At 40.2% G+C, this 18,896-nt stretch overlaps 4 protein-coding genes across 5 annotated transcripts in view; 3 read left to right on the plus strand and 1 right to left on the minus strand.

The window, feature by feature from the left end:
- Positions 1-1,027: 1,027 nt before the first annotated feature.
- The window catches only part of LOC144543536 (junctional adhesion molecule-like), a 59,557-nt gene continuing 41,688 nt past the window's right edge, over positions 1,028-18,896 (minus strand). Inside the window, exons 2-3 of the mRNA XM_078291687.1 lie at positions 3,563-3,925; positions 1,028-2,959 (exon numbers count right to left, since the gene is read on the minus strand). Coding sequence (XP_078147813.1) covers positions 2,787-2,959; positions 3,563-3,925 — 536 coding nt within the window. The 3' untranslated portion in view covers positions 1,028-2,786. The remainder of the gene's footprint in view (positions 2,960-3,562; positions 3,926-18,896) is intronic.
- Positions 12,079-18,896, plus strand: part of LOC139912643 (Fc receptor-like protein 5) — a 33,054-nt gene continuing 26,236 nt past the window's right edge. For both annotated transcript variants that reach the window (XM_078291662.1, XM_078291663.1), the window contains exons 1-2: positions 12,079-12,102; positions 12,585-12,620. In XM_078291662.1, the coding sequence (XP_078147788.1) occupies positions 12,593-12,620 (28 nt within the window). In that variant the 5' untranslated portion in view covers positions 12,079-12,102; positions 12,585-12,592. The remainder of the gene's footprint in view (positions 12,103-12,584; positions 12,621-18,896) is intronic.
- On the plus strand, positions 13,609-17,213 carry LOC144537873 (sialoadhesin-like; the record flags this gene model as incomplete). Its single annotated transcript, XM_078281747.1, has 4 exons — positions 13,609-13,888; positions 14,240-14,482; positions 14,997-15,155; positions 16,928-17,213. Coding segments are annotated over 4 exons (795 nt in total), but the record flags the coding sequence as incomplete, so codon positions are not given.
- LOC139916943 (uncharacterized) overlaps positions 17,517-18,896 on the plus strand; it is a 2,591-nt gene continuing 1,211 nt past the window's right edge. The window contains exons 1-3 of the mRNA XM_078281748.1: positions 17,517-17,546; positions 18,103-18,138; positions 18,486-18,742. Coding sequence (XP_078137874.1) covers positions 18,111-18,138; positions 18,486-18,742 — 285 coding nt within the window. The 5' untranslated portion in view covers positions 17,517-17,546; positions 18,103-18,110. The remainder of the gene's footprint in view (positions 17,547-18,102; positions 18,139-18,485; positions 18,743-18,896) is intronic.

Below are 18,896 nucleotides of genomic sequence, written 5' to 3' on the forward strand. Positions count from 1 at the left end.
CTGAAACTAGGCACACTTCATCTTTGCAGAAAGGCCCAACAAGATCTGACAGGATCCAAAAAACATGGCCGCCATCAGCCAATCAGCTTTCAGCATCAGTTAGACAAGGTTATTAATGGTCCATCAGCACAAAGTTTGATGAGTATCTATCTGCAAATGTGTAAGATTTGGAAGGAATCAGCCATCAGGGGGGCCTATAGTTACAATTAACTATCAGACAATTACAACATATGGATTTCTTGCTATCATTTACCTTTGGATATGCATTGGATGCCAAAATATACAGTATAACGTTATGACAAACAACTTTGCCAATAGAAGTCTTAATGTCAAATGTGTTGGGTTTCTGCCTTCAATCTTCTCAAAAACACATTTTTCACTACTTCTACAAACCTGATCCCACCAAATTTGGCACACAGCATGTCTGGATTGCCCCAAATAAAAGTTACCAAATGGATTTTCTAATATTCCATATTGCTTGGCCACAGTTGGTTGCCAAAGTTCAAAAATGTTCAAAAATGTTGTGGGCAGGGCCTGTTTTACAAAACCTACCGTAACACATGAACGCTTTGTGCTATTATAACCAAGTTTGGTGCACAGTAGCGAATCTGAGGTAACAATGCAAAATTTGGTGACATTTCGCCAATATTTGGCGCTATAGAAATCTTATAACTCTAAAAGGCAGTAACTCATTGGCCGATGGTCCAGTTCAGCTGAAACTTTGTACACGTAAGTTTGCATAAAGACCCAACAAGATCTGTCAAGAAGTACCATGCAGAAGATAGGCGGCACTATTTGCTTGCGGCTACTATTATTGTACTTAATAAAACTGTTAATAAAATAATTGACACGTCATTAAATGAGTCAATAATTCCACTTCAGTATTCTGTCTTTAAGCAATGGATAAATTACTGAATTTATTAATCATTTTGTAAAAAGATTAAAGCATTTCAATTTGACTTTTTTTTTTATTCCATTTACTGTTTTCTTATTCATTTCCCATTCCAGAGTACTTCTGAAAACCATGTATATTATAAAAAAAGACATTTACAGAAATAATCTTTATTTAGAGCATTTCTGAGAAGCATTTCTGAGCATTTTTATATTGGAAAGCAGTTCTCTGCTTTACAATATATATCATATATCATGTACAAAGGAGAAATCCCAGCTTTCTACCCAGTAATATGGCTTTGCTTTGTGGGGATGCCACAGGTACACATATATACATATATAAATATATACATATACATATATACACAAACAGGCACAAGATGCTACATTCATTTAATTTGAAGAATTGGGGAGGTAAAGGTGTTTCTAGTGGATTGTCCCTGGCTCCCACTAGTAACCTTACTGGCTACTAGGGATGTTAATGATTAATCGACGATCGATTAATCACCGTTAAGAATTTGATCGATCAAGCATATATTAACTGATTAATTGACAATGTAGGCTATGTGCTATTTCTCATTTTTTGCTGAAATCATTTACCACCACAAGGGCGCAATTTAACTTTCACCGCCTATACAGACGAAGAAGAAAGCCAAGCAAGCGGGCGGAAGCATTACACCCGAAAAGACAACAGTGTTCATTGTAAACATTGTAATACAAAGTTGAAATACAGCACCTCTACAAGCACAATGACAGAGAATGCATTCCCCCGGCTGGCGAAGTTGGCGCGACACTATTTGTGCCTCCCGACCCGGGACAGCTGTTCCCCCGGAGCGTGTTTCAGACAGACTGACTGTCACCAGGCTGCGCACTGGACTCATCCCTGACCACGCAGACACGCTCTTATTCTTAAATAAACCAGTAGATTGTCGTGCCATTGTTTCCAATACATAAACTGTGGCAGCGCCAAAATATCGGCACGGCTGGCACAACATAAACAGTTAATCAATGTATAGAAATTGATCTAAATCGCTCTGTAATGCGTCTAATGTGCGCATCACGTCATGTCTGTCATTTGGCGATGCAGTAGCTCTGTACTCAACCTGACAGTCCGTCTCCCGTTCTGAAAACGTTCGTAAAAAAAAATTATAAAATTCCACAGTTTCTCCGAACTCGCATGTGCTGTAACAGTAAAGAGTAACTTGATACTTTTCAATCGGACAATTCTAACGCTGCTCAATGCTCAGAAAGTAAACATGAGTGCAGTGCAGAGACTTCATTGCATACAGTTGGGTTCCGTTGGACACAATGTAAAGACAAGTAATGAACCCTAAACAAAGTACATTTTCAGCCTGTGGGAAACACAGAGGTCCGTTAATCTTTTGAATTATGCTTGGTTGATTAACTTGTTGAGTCGGCCTAAAGACAGGTGTAAAAACACGCATTTTGTATTTTCTATGTCAAAAGCTGTTTTTTACATAATGATTAATCGATTAATTGGTCATTAACGTGACTGACGATCGATTAAGGAAATTTCTTAAAATTTGCATCCCTACTGGCTACTTGTATATATTATATTGTTATTGCTTTTCCGGCACCTATTGCACGCTCAACCGTCCCAGTGAGGGATCCCTCTGTGACTCGGCCCACCCAGGGTTTCTTCCATTTTTTTTTCCTAACAAGGTTTTTTTCTTGGGAGCTTTTCCTTGTATGCATCGAGGGTCTAGGGCTGGTGGTACTGGATGGGTTATTATGTCTTGCTATAATTTGTGTGACTTGCTCTTCCTGATGTTTGTCCTATATCATTCTGTTCTATGGTTGCAAAGTCCTCTGAGACATGCGTGTGATAAAGGGTTATATAAACAAACTATCCAAAGGCAGTCCATGACATTTCATTAAAGCTGTTGGTCACTTGCTTCATCAGCAGCAGCTGGGTCTGGATTCGTGTCCGTTTGTTTTTTTTCCTGTTTTGTGAGTGTCAGAAGGCCACCAACAATACCAACAGCCACAGAAGCAATAACTACCAGTGCAAAACTTCTTCCCACTGCAGCAAGTCCATCCATGGCACCTGAGAGCAGAAAACACATCTGTCAGGTAAACAATGACGGGCCAGGAGAAAAGCCTCCATCTCCTCATCATTAAACTCATGTTGGCGTGTGTTTGGAAACATCTTAAGCAGCTTTCTCCATCGACTCACATCACCCATCATCTACTGCAGTTTTATAAAAACCATGTATACGCCCCGTTATCTACAGAGGCTTTGCAGTTGCCTCACAAATCAGCCAGGTGCGTCTCCATCCTGGAGGGACATTGGCGAAATGGCTGTTATTTAATAATGTCTATTTACATAACTAACAGGCATTGCACTAGTGTGCAGATGTGTTAAGAAGACAGTGATGCTAGCTGACCACATACTATGATTAGCTAGCTGACATTAGACCATTGTGGGCCAAGTTGCATGTTTAGAAACACAGTGTCCTCTACTGTAGTTTTACAAAACCATTTATATTCCCCCATAGTTCTATTAACACTATATAAAAAGTAAGCATGTAAACTGTATTATCTTCTGTCTTATATTTGCATCCAGTGCCTCATCATAACCAGCCACCAACATGAAGTAAAACACAGCCAAACTCTGATATAGCTGCTATCCTGTACCAGCTGAACTCACCTGGCTCTTCAACCTTGAGGTTGATGATGCTGCTGGGCTCAGAGTCGATGTTGGCTCTCTTACTGCGTCTTTTTCCGCCCGTTGAGCAATGACACTCGTATGTTCCAGCGTCGTTCCTGTTCACATTCTTAAGAATCACAGACGCGTCGCCGTTCTTCATCTCTCCGTCCAGCAGCTCCACCCGGTCCGCAAAAGATGGATTCTGGTGGGTCGGATCTGACTGCTCGTCTCGGTAAAGGAAGACATATTCTGGTGGCTTCAGGTCAGGTCTGGTCCACTCTAACGCGATGACGGGGGCGTTGTTGGGACCCTGACACTTCAGAGTGACATCCTGTCCAGGGTGCGCCGTTAGCTCTTGCGGGCCTAAAGGACAATGGAAAAAAACAACTATACAATTCAAGAAATGCTTCAATTTTTTTACCTATTAATATTCGAAAGGAATATTCTAACACTCAACCAGCAAAATAGTTTCACATCCCGCCCCTTAAGTACGTTTTTATTGAATTTTAGTGCAATTTCCCATTTTCTACTAAGGTTTTTATGTTGCTGATCTATTTGAAGTACCTGCTCTGCCTATTCCAACTGCATTGAGGCCTGTTCTGCATCTGTTTTCCATATTTTTTCCCCACCTTTGACATCTGCTCTGTGCCCTAGGGCTTAATATAATATATATACACATTAGTGATGTGCGGATTGCAGTTATATCCGCGGGCACCGCGGTTAATCCGTGGGTCGGGTCATAAAAATTAACATTCTGATTAATAGCGGATGGGTTGCGGGTGGGTGAAATAATACATCATTAATGAGGAAAATATTAATTACATCCCACCGATCCCACCGCAGCAGAAACGATAAGTGCATCTCCCCATTAAGAGAGACGCTGTGTAGACACTAATAACAATTATTTATATTATACAAGAGAGAAACCGGACCGCAGCATACATAGGCTACATAAATATGAAACTGTATTGCAAAGGCACAGTTCACCATGGAAAAGTTTAATTACTGAAAGCAGCCTCTCTAATCTTTAAAGTAAATCGTTAAAGAAAACACTCATACATCAATACAACAAACACACAATAAAGAAATCACATAGAAAGCTCGCGCTGCTCGACATAATTTAAAAGGCAATATAGAGGTGGAGTGAAATGTCCATGCGGGTGCGGGTCTATAAACAGTAGAAAATAATTCGTTCGGGTGGATGATTTATGCGTACATGCGGATTCGGATGGCGTCAGAGCCGATCCGCGCATCACTAATACACATCTAGGCCTGCTCAACACCCTGTGGTTTTATCAGCCTGGAGCCTAATCCACCAGAACTCAAGGCGGGCACCTGGTAACCTGAATTGTGTACACCAGGTAACCCATGGGTATTTGAGCTCATAATATAGAGCGATATACATTTAAAATGAAATCTCTACTGACAATATACTGTTTAATTATAGTCTGTTACGAGCAGAGATTGGTGAGTAACTCAAATTTCTATCATGAGCACTCACCATGGATAATTTCCTCTACCACTGCCATGGATACACTCACCGACTGACACGACCATGCCCTGTGTGTTATTATATCAATCAACTGATGCTTATTTAATTGCATGTCAGAATCAGAAACTTGGCTTAATAAGTCTGCTGCTGATAAAGATATTTGCATACATGGATATAATGTGTTCTGCACTGATTGCCCCAATAGAGCTATTGAAAGACGTCCTCCTTACAGAGGTTGGTTGTTACAGACAAAAAAGAAAGACTTACTGTACTGTTTATTTATATACGTTATAATATTTTTTAAGAGACCATAGATTCACATTTGACCTCGGCCAGTCAACTCAAATACTCGGCGAAGGAGCTAGCGTTGTAGCTCGGCTAACAACGCAACCCGATAATAATAAACCAGAAGTGCCGGAAATTTTCATGTCGGAGAATCCCACTTCAACCTCAGAGCCAATCAGTGCTGCTTTTAGCTCAGCAGAATCAAGAGAATTTCTCCAGACCTGCATCGTTTGAGCTCGAAGGCATCCATCCACACTCCTACATCCATGTTCTGTTTTGGTTGTTATGAGCATATTGCATCGTTTTAGGCACCTTTTTAAACCCAGTAAGGCCTGGATCATTTAGTGGCACTGGAAGATGCCGAGGCAGCTGCCACTAAATGCACTCGACCTTACTCTTTTAAACTTACTTTTAACTGACTTTTATTCTTTTATTTTACTTATATTTATTATTTATTTATTATTACTTATTGTGTTTTATTATTTTCTCTTTATGTTCTCATGTTTAGTGATGCTTATATGTGAGTACTTATGTCATATTTTCTTTTGTTTTTAGATTCTTTTGTTTTCGTTTTATTCTTTACCTGATCCATTTCAGTTTTTCGAAGCACTTTGTAACAATTGCTAAGGAAAGTGCTATATAAATAAAGTTTTACTTTTGCTTAATAAAGTTTAGCTCACCTTCAGAGGAAGACGCCAGGTGAAAGATGCACGTGATTAGAGCCAAGCGATATGCAAATCTCAATCCAGCCATGGACTGAAGCGGATGTTTTCCCTCCAGACTGCAGGACGCTCCTCCACACCGGGGCAGGAAGTCACCGGGCTTCAATCTGCCAAGGAAGAAAGTTACTTAAAATATAGAATATATATATATATATATATATATATATATATATATATATATATATATATATATATAAAATATATAAAATATAGCTGCTTTTAGTCCTGAGGGAAATATGGGAAAAATAGAGGACAAATGCAACCTGTTAAACCTATATATACAAATTCTGTGAATTTGTTTATTTTTTATGTTTATTTGGAAAATATACATTGTATTATATTTTCGGTAACACTTTACAATAAGGGTCACTAAGTTAAGGGTTAGTTAATGCTTAATAAGCATTAACTAACCCTTAATTAACAGTTAACTAATGTGTCTGGTAATCATTTACTAATGGTGTTCATGTTAACTAAGGTGTTAATTTATACATTAAGTCATCTTTATAAACTATTAAATAATGTATAAATACCTTAGTTAACATGAACACCATTAGTAAATTACACATTAGTTAACAATAAGCATTAACTAACCCTTATTAAGCATTAACTAACCCTTAACTTAGTGACCCTTACTGTAAAGTGTTACCATATTTTCATATTATTCTAGCCTTTTATTAAATTTTTTGTTTTTTCTTGGTTCTTGTTGCTATGCCTTTTTGATTTGATGCAAATAACTTAACCATATAGGCCTAAAACGTTAACAACCCTCATTCAAAACGCACGCAATACTCATTGGCTAAATGTACATTAGCAACACTAACACGCATGGGTATCAGGGGGGCGTTGTTTAGTTATGTTGACAGATTTTTCCAAGTGATTCCTTTTTCCTCCAGCATAAACAACCGATATATCAAAAATCAATTGTCTATATAACGGTGAGCAATAAACATAAAAAATCCTTTCAGGTGTTCAGTGTTAAAAAACATCTAAACCTGCGCAATATGAGCGTGAAACACTCCCTGTCACACAGGACGGCAACATCCAACCAGATACCCTCCATCACGCTGAACTCCGTTCAAAATCAATCCGGCACGAGCCGCTTTCGTCACTTGCACAAATGCAGAGTTTAGGCTATGATCTAGCTGATCTATCTAGCTTACCTAAGTCAACTTAGTTAACGTTAACCGTTAGCTAAAAGTCAGCTGACTCCGTAATGTTATGCTAACTACCAACAATAGCTTAACTTAATTGTATCCAGATTGAATCACTTCACGTAACATGTAGGATTTATACACATGAAGCCAATGTTATATACAGTAAGATCTAACAATTAGACTAGAAGTTAAACTGTTCTTAAATATATGATACGGTAATGTTACCTAGAGCAGCGCCAGCTAACGCAAGCTCGGAATTTCCGGTCGCAGGGGAAAGAGTATCACGTTGGCAGTGACGCCACACTGCGTGGACGTCAGTTCCGGTGTTGTATCATCTGACGCGCGTTCCCGAAAAAGTCCGCGAGGGTTCAGGGCTGTCCCCAAGGAGAGTTTTATGTGTAGAATTTTGTATTCTAGAAATGAAAGGCAAGTTTCATGGCTGTCTAGTTATATTCTGAAAATGGGGTAACAGAACACCTATGTTTCTTGATTTTTTTTTATGTCTTTATTAACACAACCAACTACTGTTATTTCTATCAATAAATAATATTAAATTTGTGAGAGAGTTTTCATTTTGAATATTGTAGACTTTTAAATATGCGATCGTTCTCAAAAGGCACAATACCTGGACGTATTGTTCATATTTCTCTTTTTGTTTTGTTTTTTTCCCTTAACCTTAGTAGTATTTTTTTTTTTTTTTTTAGAAATGCAGTTGCGTGATTTGGCCACAAGAGAGCTCTGTTGTCCACTTTAGTTCAGCTGTTTAGAGTAAACTATATCTGATGGTTTTCTGTCCCAACAAGTACACTTTCATCGCAATTTACTGAGAAAAGGTCAAAAGAAATTGCAGATAAAAACAAATCAGATGTTAAAAAAAAGATGTTACTGTCAGATACCGTTCCCCCTGTGTTCAATATGAAAGGAAGCTCACACATCTGTCAAATTCATCAGCAGTATGAATTTACCGCTGTCCATTCTCTGTCATTGATTTAAGACTTTAAATTAAATCCTGTGGATGAGACCAGTTTGTTACAAACATTTGAAAATACAATTATAGATATCATTTCCAGAGTTATAAGATAAAACAGATATGAAGTTGAAGTCCTTAATCCTGTTCTGTTTCAGTTGTTGAAGGGTCTTGGCATGTTCTATTGTTTCCTTCTGATCACATTCTCCCGTGGGGAGTTTTTTTGATTGACTGTAGTGAATTATTCTTATTTTGTATGCCCTACTTCTTCTTCTTCTTCTTCTTCTTCTTCTTCTTCTTCTTCTTCTTCTTCTTCTTTGTTTCTGGTATAGACTTGATTTTTAACACTCTGAAGAGTTAAATTAACACTGACGATTTAGATCCTTTAATGAAGTAAAACCAGAAGTACCCAGAGAAAAAACTCACCCAGAAGTTCTCCATTAAAACTTAAGCAATTTCTTATTAAATCCATCAATTATCAAAAACTTAAAGCAGGCCTACAGTGTTTAAATCATGTCCATGTAGACCTATTTCAGTGCTATGAAGTCTTCCATATTTGTCTTGAGGCTATACTATGTTTTGCTTTTAATTGGGGTTCAATTAATTGGTTCAACTGTGTCCATCATCCACAATCAATAGTACTTGGCAAATTGGGGCAATTATCAATTTAAACCACTAGATGTCAGCAGAGAGCCGCTCTCCAGCCAGCAGGATGACAGAACACTCCATTACATATCTTCACTTATTTAATGGGGCAGACACTGGTGTGTTTCCAGTACAGAAATACCATACTGTACTGGTCCTACTGGTACAGTACCAGCACTAGAGTACCTAGTAGTAGTAATAGTAGTAGTAGTAGTAGTAGTAGTAGTAGTAGTGGTAGTGGTAGTGGTAGTGCTAGTGGTGGTAGTAGTAGTAGTAGTAGTGGTAGTCGTAGTGGTAGTGGTAGTAGTAGTAGTAGTAGTGGTAATGGTAGTAGTAGTAGTAGTAGTAGTGGTAGTGGTAGTGGTAGTGGTAGTAGTAGCAGTAGTAATAGTAGTAGTAGTAGTAGTAGTGGTAGTGGTAGTGCTAGTGGTGGTAGTGGTAGTGGTAGTAGTAGTAGTAGTAGTGGTAGTGCTAGTGGTGGTAGTAGTGGTAGTGGTAGTAGTAGTAGTAGTGGTAGTAGTGGTAGTGGTAGTGGTAGTAGTAGTAGTAGTAGTAGTGGTAGTGGTAGTAGTAGTAGTAGTAGTAGTGGTAGTGGTAGTAGTAGTAGTAGTAGTAGTAGTAGTAGTAGTAGTAGTAGTGGTAGTAGTAGTGGTAGTGCTAGTGGTGGTAGTAGTGGTAGTAGTAGTAGTAGTGGTAGTAGTGGTAGTGGTAGTGGTAGTAGTAGTAGTAGTAGTAGTGGTAGTGGTAGTGGTAGTAGTAGTAGTAGTAGTAGTAGTGGTGGTAGTGCTAGTGCTAGTGGTGGTAGTGGTAGTGGTAGTAGTAGTAGTAGTGGTAGTAGTGGTAGTGGTAGTGGTAGTAGTAGTAGTAGTGGTATAGTAGTGTAGTGGTAGTAGTAGTAGTGGTAGTGGTAGTAGTAGTAGTAGTAGTGGTAGTGCTAGTGCTAGTGGTGGTAGTGGTAGTGGTAGTAGTAGTAGTGGTAGTGGTAGTAGTAGTAGTAGTAGTAGTAGTAGTAGTAGTGGTAGTGCTAGTGGTGGTAGTAGTGGTAGTGGTAGTAGTAGTAGTAGTGGTAGTAGTGGTAGTGGTAGTGGTAGTAGTAGTAGTAGTGGTATAGTAGTGTAGTGGTAGTAGTAGTAGTAGTGGTAGTGCTAGTGGTGGTAGTGGTAGTGGTAGTCGTGGTAGTGGTAGTGGTAGTAGTAGTAGTAGTAGTGGTAGTAATAGTAGTAGTAGTAGTGGTAGTGGTAGTAGTAGTAGTAGTATAGTAGTGTAGTAGTAGTAGTAATAGATCACTCTCAGTACCGTTCCATCTCATTCAGCATGTGGATTTCACATTGTAGGAATAGTTTTGTAAAGTATTAGCATCAGTATGTTATACATACAGTTTGTGAGGTGTGCAGCTATGCAGTGTATTCAGCTGTTGACGACCACGTTGTTGTGGTAAGAGGTTTCAGAAACTCGGGTACAAAATCACTTCCTGCTCATTTCCTCTCAGCAGAACCACAGGCCTCAGCTCCAGGAAGACGCTGGATATTTCTTATAACTGTTATAATATATGTTGAAAATTACTGAGGTGAATATGATATAAGATGAACTTTACTTTAGGTTCATAAATTAATGGCCCAGTGTAACAGTATACTGTGTTTGCAAATGTGCACTGTTGATTTATATTGTGACGTGCTACAGATGTCCAGAGGATGCCTCAGATCGGTTTAGTATGGCCGATGCCAAAACAATAAATGCACCTCTTTTTGTAATAACTCTCTGTCCTACATGAGAAACAACAAGAGAGGTTGCAACAAAGAGTGCAAACCCATTTAACAGATAACAAGTCCCGCCCCCAAACCACAAGACCACCAACCACAAGGGCAGCCTGGCCCAAACACACAGGGTACAACTGTGATTGGCAGCCTGACAATGACTGACAGGCTGACCCACCTCTGAACTTGACTGAGTGATAAATTACCACACAAATAACAACAAGTATTCGGTACCACTGCAGCTGTCAGGTCACTACAATATATTATCACATGACATCATAGCTGCGGGAAATAGGGGTGGGTTTGAATCTCACTTTTTTGGTGGGTAAAATACATTTCACAATAAATAGCCAAATTAAGGAAAAGGGAGGAATTAAGGAGTTCTCTCCCCTTCCAACAGCCCTGGGGGTCAGGGCTTATTTTATTTTATTATTTTTTTAATAACTAATGTCATTGTCAAGATACCTGCATCCCTCACATTGGAAAAAAAACAAACTTGATCACAAAAAATAAATAGCCGAATTAATAAGTAAAATAATAAATGTGTCTTATTATTTGGTATTTGAAATTTCAGTCCCACTACAATGTTAACGACTTCTAGCCTCTACTAACGCTAGCTACTACTAGCTACGTTAGCTAGTGTGCTAATCAGATGTGTTAACAACAAGACAGTGATGTTAGCTGACCAGATACTATGGTTAGCTAGCTAACAAGCTGACATTATCTAAACACTAAATCAATCAGATGGATCAGTGATGAAATTATCAGTTCAGTCAGAAACAGACAGAAATTAACCGTCTGTTCAATTCTGTTGAGACGACAGAAACACAGTCAGCTGTTCACAGAGCTGAGGACCTCCAAGATGGCTGCCGGAGGAGGGGGTTACATCACCTGCATCACATTATTCAATTATCTCTCAGTCTCTCAAGTGTAATTGTCATTTAATGCATCTTGCAGCTATGCCTGGTTGTTCTACTGTGGTTCCACCATGATGTGGTCTGTTGTTGTTTAGATTTAGTGTCAGTTGTGTCTTTGCTTGTCATCTTGATTTCTTGATTTTGTTTCTTTCTCTCATTCATTCTGAGGTGAGATGCTTTATAAACCCCTTGTGGATTTTAGCTCATTTGCATTTCTTCTACCTGTGTTGTTTGTCATTGTATTTTATCACTGTGGTATTATCACTTCACTTTTTTTTTTATCACAGTGCAGTAACTGCTGAAGAGAAAACCACACAGACAATCTGACTTGTAGTCACACATACAAAGAGAAAGGCGGCTGGTTTAATTTGGTGTGCCACTTTTATCAATTCAATTCTATGTTTCATCGTGGTGCAAATAAACAAAACTAAATGAAACGAAACTAAAATACCTGCTTCCTAGTAGTTGTTGAACAGAAAACCACAAAGACACTCATACAAAGAGGAAGAGGGCGGGTTTTACTTGGTGTGACTGCTAAAATTCAATGTTGATCTCATATCGCCAAGCTGTAGAATGGGGGGCACATCTCTACAATGGCTGCTCTGTAAGTAAAAAGTAGTGTGTGTGTGTGTGTGTGTGTGTGTGTGAGAGAGAGATAGAGAGAGAGAGCATGAGAGAGAGAGAGTCTCTCTCAGAGGGCAGAACAGAGGGTTGAAGCTGAAGTTTGCTGCAGCAAGAATTTAACTTCTCTCACAGGGGATTAGATGGTCAATCGGTGAAGTCACATTTATGAAAGGCAAACTAAAAGCTGATTTTTGGAGTCTGAGAGCTGCAGTGGGAGCTGTTATAGAAATCCCTTTTCTTGTATTTATCCTGCATCTATCCTGTGTTAGTACGGCAGACAATTCATTCTTCAATGTGATACAGTAGAGCCAAATTAGTATCCTGTAACACAAAATATAATTCAAGACATTACAAATGTTTTCCACGCACTACACCCCCGAGTTTCTCAGTTTCCTCAAGTAGAATTGTCTTGTCTGACTGCGTGCAAAACCTCAAGCTAACCTGAGTCTCGTTTCTCTTTAGTGCTGACCATGTCGCTGTGCTGCAGATCCACACAAGGTTGGTACACTTCACCCTTGACAAACTGTAATGATGGGCCCTTTGTCGGAAACTCTGATAGAAAGTTGTGTTTTGGATAGTCTTGGAATTTAGACAGGGTTTAGGAGTTTAGGGTGAAACACTGATGTGGAGGTGGGGACTCTAATTTCACATTCACATTTTAGCACAATAAATATTTTGCGTCGGCTTCAGCCATTGGGTCCAATGGAGAGAGAGTTTTCACAGGCCGGTCACGCACGGCCCCATGCGATGAACAGCATGCATCGCGCTGTGCCCCGTGTGCACCGACCGTTTCCACCCGGCCGATCGTCTTCTACCGAACTCTACTGTTTACAATCTGACCTGACCGTCCAAAACTAGATCGCTCCGCCAGGAACCGCCTTTCACCCCACAGCGGTCTGTGCTGCGGCAGAGAAAAAATAGTTCTGTGTTTTCCTGATTAGTGAAAGTGTGCGTAATGGCGTAAACTGTGTCATGAAATCAGGGCTAATTTTAATTCATGTACATTGCAAACCCTGTTTGGACTCATTGTTAGCAAGACGTAAGAGAGTTCGCTGTTTCAACCGACAGCTGACTCTGGAGCCAATATTGTCTGTGGGTCCAAGAACTACAGGGATGGATGAGACTAATTATTTATGGGTCCAAAATCACCAAACTCATCCTTCATCCTTCAGAATACCCCCTCTTCTCAGGCGTCTATGCTAGTTCCACAACATTTTACCAACTGTTTTCCCCGACCGTTATTCTGTGCTGCAGCAGCAAAGTGTGGAGAATGGTTTGGCTAAGCGAGACTACAGGGCTGAGGACCTCCAATATGGCCGCTACAGGGTGTGTTACTTCACCGGAAAGCCCTCTATATCTTTATTTCATAAAAACATTGCTTGGGAAGTGAGTCATACCACAAACACAGAGGGTGTTTTAGGCTTTGGGTTTCAGGTTTTCTTTGTGACACTCAAAGGGTCTCATATGCAAATGATCACCCCCCCCTTCCACCTCCCCAGCCTCTCTGACTGTGAGTCCCAGTACATCCCAGTTTTTTCCTGGAGAGTTTCTCTCTCTGAGCTGTGAGGAGGACGACGACAGCTCTGCTGGATGGACGGTGAGGAGGACGACGACCACAGGAGTGACGTCTGGGTGTGGAAATAAATGGGGAAAATCAGCAGGATCTTCTTGCAACATCAATTATATATTCCAATGGGACAGTGGAGTTTACTGGTGCCAGTCTGGAGAGGGAGCAACCAGCAACACCGTCAACATCACTGTCACTGGTAAGACCAAACAGCATTTAGTAATTATAAATAACCATATAAATATATATACTATCAATATCTATCTATCTATGTTGCAGTTATAACTACTGTTTTCTATGTATATCTTAAACGGATGAATGAAAATATTCTGTTGTGATCCTGCAGAGTCCACCAGCAAGAGTATTGATGAAGCTGTCTGTAAATGGATTAAATCATGTAGTGTGTCTCTGTGTTCAGATGGTGTTAGTATTGATGAAGCTGTCTGTAAATGGATTAAATCATGTAGTGTGTCTCTGTGTTCAGATGGTGTTAGTATTGATGAAGCTGTCTGTAAATGGATTAAATCATGTAGTGTGTCTCTGTGTTCAGATGGTGCTGTGATCCTGCAGAGTCCTGTCCTTCCTGTGATGGAGGGAGCTGCTGTGACTCTGAACTGTACAACCAAGACTCCCTCCAACCTCCCAGCTGATTTCTATAAAGATGGCTCCCTCATCAGGACCGAGTCTACAGGACAGATGACCATCCACCATGTTTCCAAGTCTGATGAAGGCCTCTACAAGTGTCACCTCTCTGGTCCTGGAGAGTCTCCACTCAGCTGGCTGGCTGTGAGAGGTGAGGAAGTTACTCTGACATCAACACTTTATAAATACAAATCTTAGCTTGTCTAAGTTTACCAATTCCTCCATATGGAGTTTTGTTGTTTAGTTTTTCTTTTGATGTAATTTAGTCGTGTCTGTATCTCATCTTTATATTTTCATTATTTTTTCTTTTTGAGGTGGGACTTTTTATAAGCCCCTTGTCTTCCATTTTTTTAAAATTATTTTTGTGTGTACAAATAAACTCTAAATGTTATTTCCTGCATGGAGATAACAGTTCAATTGCAGAAGCATTTAAGTGTTTGTGTTTAAAATACAATTACATTCAAACCTCAGACTTCTGAATCTTAACAAGTTACAGAGATGTTAAACTGACAACAGTTGATCTATGCAACTGTTTAATAAACTACAAATTAGACTGAACAGAGTGTTTAACAATGAAGGTGTGAATGTATTTTTCAGTATTTTAACAAGCTTTGGTCGAGGATTTTCTCTCATCCAGATGTTCACCTGTGTGCTTCTCTCCTTAGCTCCGCCCACTGCCACAGCTCCGCCCACTACCACAGCTCCACCCCCTCCTCCAGCTCCCCTCCTGCCTATTGACAGACTGGTCTGCCACCTAGTGGTGTTCTGCCCTTACTGCATCTCAACTCTCATAATGCTGTCTTTATATCGCAACAGACCTAGAGGTAAGAGACTAACTAAACTAACAAACTGCTTCTCACCTCCTAATGCTGTCTATATAGCAGGTCAGTGACTAACAAACTAAATAATTAACCAACTTTCTAAAAAGCAATGAACACTAACGGAATCCATCCATCAATCACTCACTCAAATATTATCACCGTTTTTCTGAAGAGGAACGCTGCTTTGGCTTCAGTGTAGTATGGAGAGGTGCTCATTGAAGCTTGGGTGACAAGGTCGTGTTTCGGCAGAAAAAATGTGTCCAAGGCACTCTTTCCATACAAAAAGTAAAAAGCCTTTATTGTTTAGTGGCTAATGCATTGCATACATATGTTTAAAAATGCTTAAAAAGCACCGACGTGTTGCGGCCCACAAATAGTCGTCCTCAGGGTGCAAGCTGTGAAAAAGTAACAGGTGCCATATATCATCTCGATTAGGTCACATGACCAGGAAATGGCTGCTTTATCACATACCCTTGACCTACATTCACATATCTACAATGTTTACATCCAGTAGGCCTACATACATTTAATACCAAAAGCAAAATATTAGGCACCGGTATTTCCCCATATACATAGAAAAATAGAAAAAAATGGAAAAACAAACAAATATGTAACATAACTATCCGAAATTCACAACCAAAACATAACTTTTACAGAAAAGGATTATAATTGAGATCCTCATTTAGACCTGGATACATATTGGCCTTCAATTTCACAATTCAAAATGTCTCTCTCTGAGCCAGTCGTTTAAGTCTGTCTCCCCCTCTTTGGTTTTTGGGAACAACTTCCAACACATGTCACGATCTCAGCCCTAGCCCTTGTGTCTGTCATGATCTGCCCCTGTCTGCCCCTGTGTCCTGGTCAACCACTCCTTTCACTCCCCAGTCCTGCCATCCTCCCACCAGCCACTAGATGTCCTCGGACTTTCCTCCCTTCTGTGCTCCTTCCCTCCACACCTGCCCTGCATCACCCTCGTTAGCCCTGTTACCTTGTTCCCCCTTCACCAGCCTGCTTCCACCTATCAGCTCCCGGACTCTTTTCCCTCCTGCCAGCTGTTCCTCGTTTCCCCGTTAGTCTGTGTGTGTATAAGTAGTCTGTGTTGCCATGGAGTGGTTGCCAGTTCGTTGTTCCATGTTCACGTGTGTGTTACCCGTGTTGTCCTGTCCGTGTCTGCTTAGACACGATCCTGCCAGGTTTGGACTTTCTGTTCTTGTTGCCTTTTGTCCAGTTTTCTGTTATCTGCCTTTTTGGATTGCCTGTTTAGTTCTGGACTCTGCCTTCGTTTTTTTATTAAAGCTCTTGCTTCTACCGAGTTCTCTCTCTGCCGGTCATTGCATTTGGGTCCAGTCCTTGAGTTTCTCCACATGCGTGACAACACACTTGCTTTTAAAGAGTCTGAATTGCCCTGTTTCTCATCCCGATAGTGTATGGCCATGGAGTAGTTTTCATTGGTGACTCGTATGGCATTTTTATGTTCTGCCAGTCTGTCTTTTAATCTCCTTTTTGTCCGTCCTCCATAAAAACATCCACATGGGCATTCCAACCTGTAGATTACATCTGTGGTATTGCAGTTTGCACAGGAAATCATTTTATATATCCTTTCCCCATGTGCATCTACAGAATGTGTTGCTTTTCATAATGTTCGGACAGTGATTATCGCTGTTTATTTTTAACGGTCAGTTGATTTCAGATTACTTAGATGAAGTGTTCATCTGTTAGAGGTGGATAAATTATCAAATCATCTAAATGTTCCTTTAACTCTGCTCTGACTGCAGGAAATGTCCCGCCCATCTCCATGGCAACGGCCCCACCCAACCAGGCTGATGAGGGAATGGATGATGACAACGATGATGTCATTGCCGATGTCACCACCACGCATCACTTCTGAGATGAATGGATGCAAGAGAGGGAGTTGGGGTTCGTCACCTGAAATCCCTAGATAGAGGGCATCTCCATTGTTAATTGATAACGACTCTGTCTCTCAACAATTTCAAATACAGACCCAGAACCTGTCTGATCAACCAAACGCCTACAAGTGTGACCTCAATATACAAACACACACACACTTCAATCAAAATGTCTTTGCTTGTCATCTTGATTTTGTTTACTTTTTTCTTGTGTTTATTTGAGGTCGAATATTTTATAATTTAACTCACCTACACAATTAAAGTTATATTGTGGTGCAAATAAAGTAAACTAAATTAAACTAACCTAAATGACCTGTTTCCTGTAGTTGTTTATGAGAAAACCACAGACACTCTGACACACTGTCACACATACAAAGAGGAAGGGGGTGGGTTTTATTTGGTGTGAACTCATATCACACCAAATTCAGTGTTGATTTCATATCGCCGAGCTGTAGAATGGGGGACACATCTCTACAATGGCTTCTCTGTAAGTAGAATTTGTGTGTGTGTGTGTGTGTGTGTGATGCTCTGATGCATCCCAGATTAGATGAGTCAGAGAACTTTGCAAGACCCAGAGTTGAAGCCGAAGTTCGCTGCAGCAGAATTTAACTTGTCTTAGTCTTTGTTTTAGCTTGTTGAAGGAATGATGAGTGATAAGTGAGAGATTTGGTCTGGGGTCAGTGCTGTTTATGAGACCACATGGGATCAGATGGTCAATCGATCACATTTATGAAAGGCAAACATCAATCCACTACCTGCTGATCTTTGGAGTCGGAGAGCTACAGTGGGAGCCGTTCTAGAAATCCCTTCATGTATTCATCCTGCATCTACATCCTGTATTAGTACTGCAGAGAAATCATTCTTTAACATTATATAGTAAATCAAAATTAGTATCATGTAACACAAAATACAATTTATCTGAAGGATGGAAGATATTACAAATGTTTTGCATGCACTACATCCCTGGGTCTCTGGTTTCTCAGAATTGTCTTGTCTGACTGCGTGCAAAACCTCAAACCAACCTGAGTCTCATTTCTCTTTAGTGCTGACCATGTTGCCGTGCTGCAGACCCACACAAGGTTGGTACACTTCACCTGTGACAGTCCCACACTGTTATGATGGGCCCTTTGTAGGAAACCCTGATAGAAAGCTGGTGTTTTGGATAGTTTCGGAATTTGGAGAGAGTTTCTTCAGGAGTTTAGTTTGAGAACTGACACTGATGTGGAGGCAGAGACTCTGTAAGAGTGACTCTCTCTCCCCACATCTTTTGGCTGAAAAGACACTGAATCTGAATTTAAGCTTTAAAATATGAACTCTTTAGATGTTTATCAAATTTAATTTTATTTATATTGAATTGTAAAAATGTAAAGAATCAAAAGTAATTTAACCCCCCCCCCGCCCCCCGCCCCCCCCCCCCCCCCCCCAGCTCCTCTGACTGTGAGTCCCAGTAGATCCCAGTTGTTTTCTGAAGAGTCTGTCTCTCTGAGCTGTGAGGAGGACGACAGCTCTGCTGGATGGACGGTGAGGAGGACGACGACCAGAGGAAATATGTCTGAGTGTGGAGTTTACTGGGGAGAATCAGCAGGTTCTTCCTGCAGCATCAGCTACACAGCCCAAATGGACAGTGGAGTTTACTGGTGTGAGTCCAGAGAGGGAGCAACCAGCAACACCATCAACATCACTGTTACTGGTAAGACCATGCAGCATCTACTCATGAATAACTAAATAACTGTATGTTAATTATCAATATCTATCTAGGACACCGGAGAGCAGTTATGATTGTGACAGTTATTACTATTGTTTTCCATGTCTATGTGAAAAAGGATTGGTTTAAAAA

The sequence above is a fragment of the Centroberyx gerrardi genome, chromosome 23, assembly GCF_048128805.1.
Source record: "Centroberyx gerrardi isolate f3 chromosome 23, fCenGer3.hap1.cur.20231027, whole genome shotgun sequence".
Lineage (NCBI taxonomy): Eukaryota > Metazoa > Chordata > Actinopteri > Beryciformes > Berycidae > Centroberyx > Centroberyx gerrardi.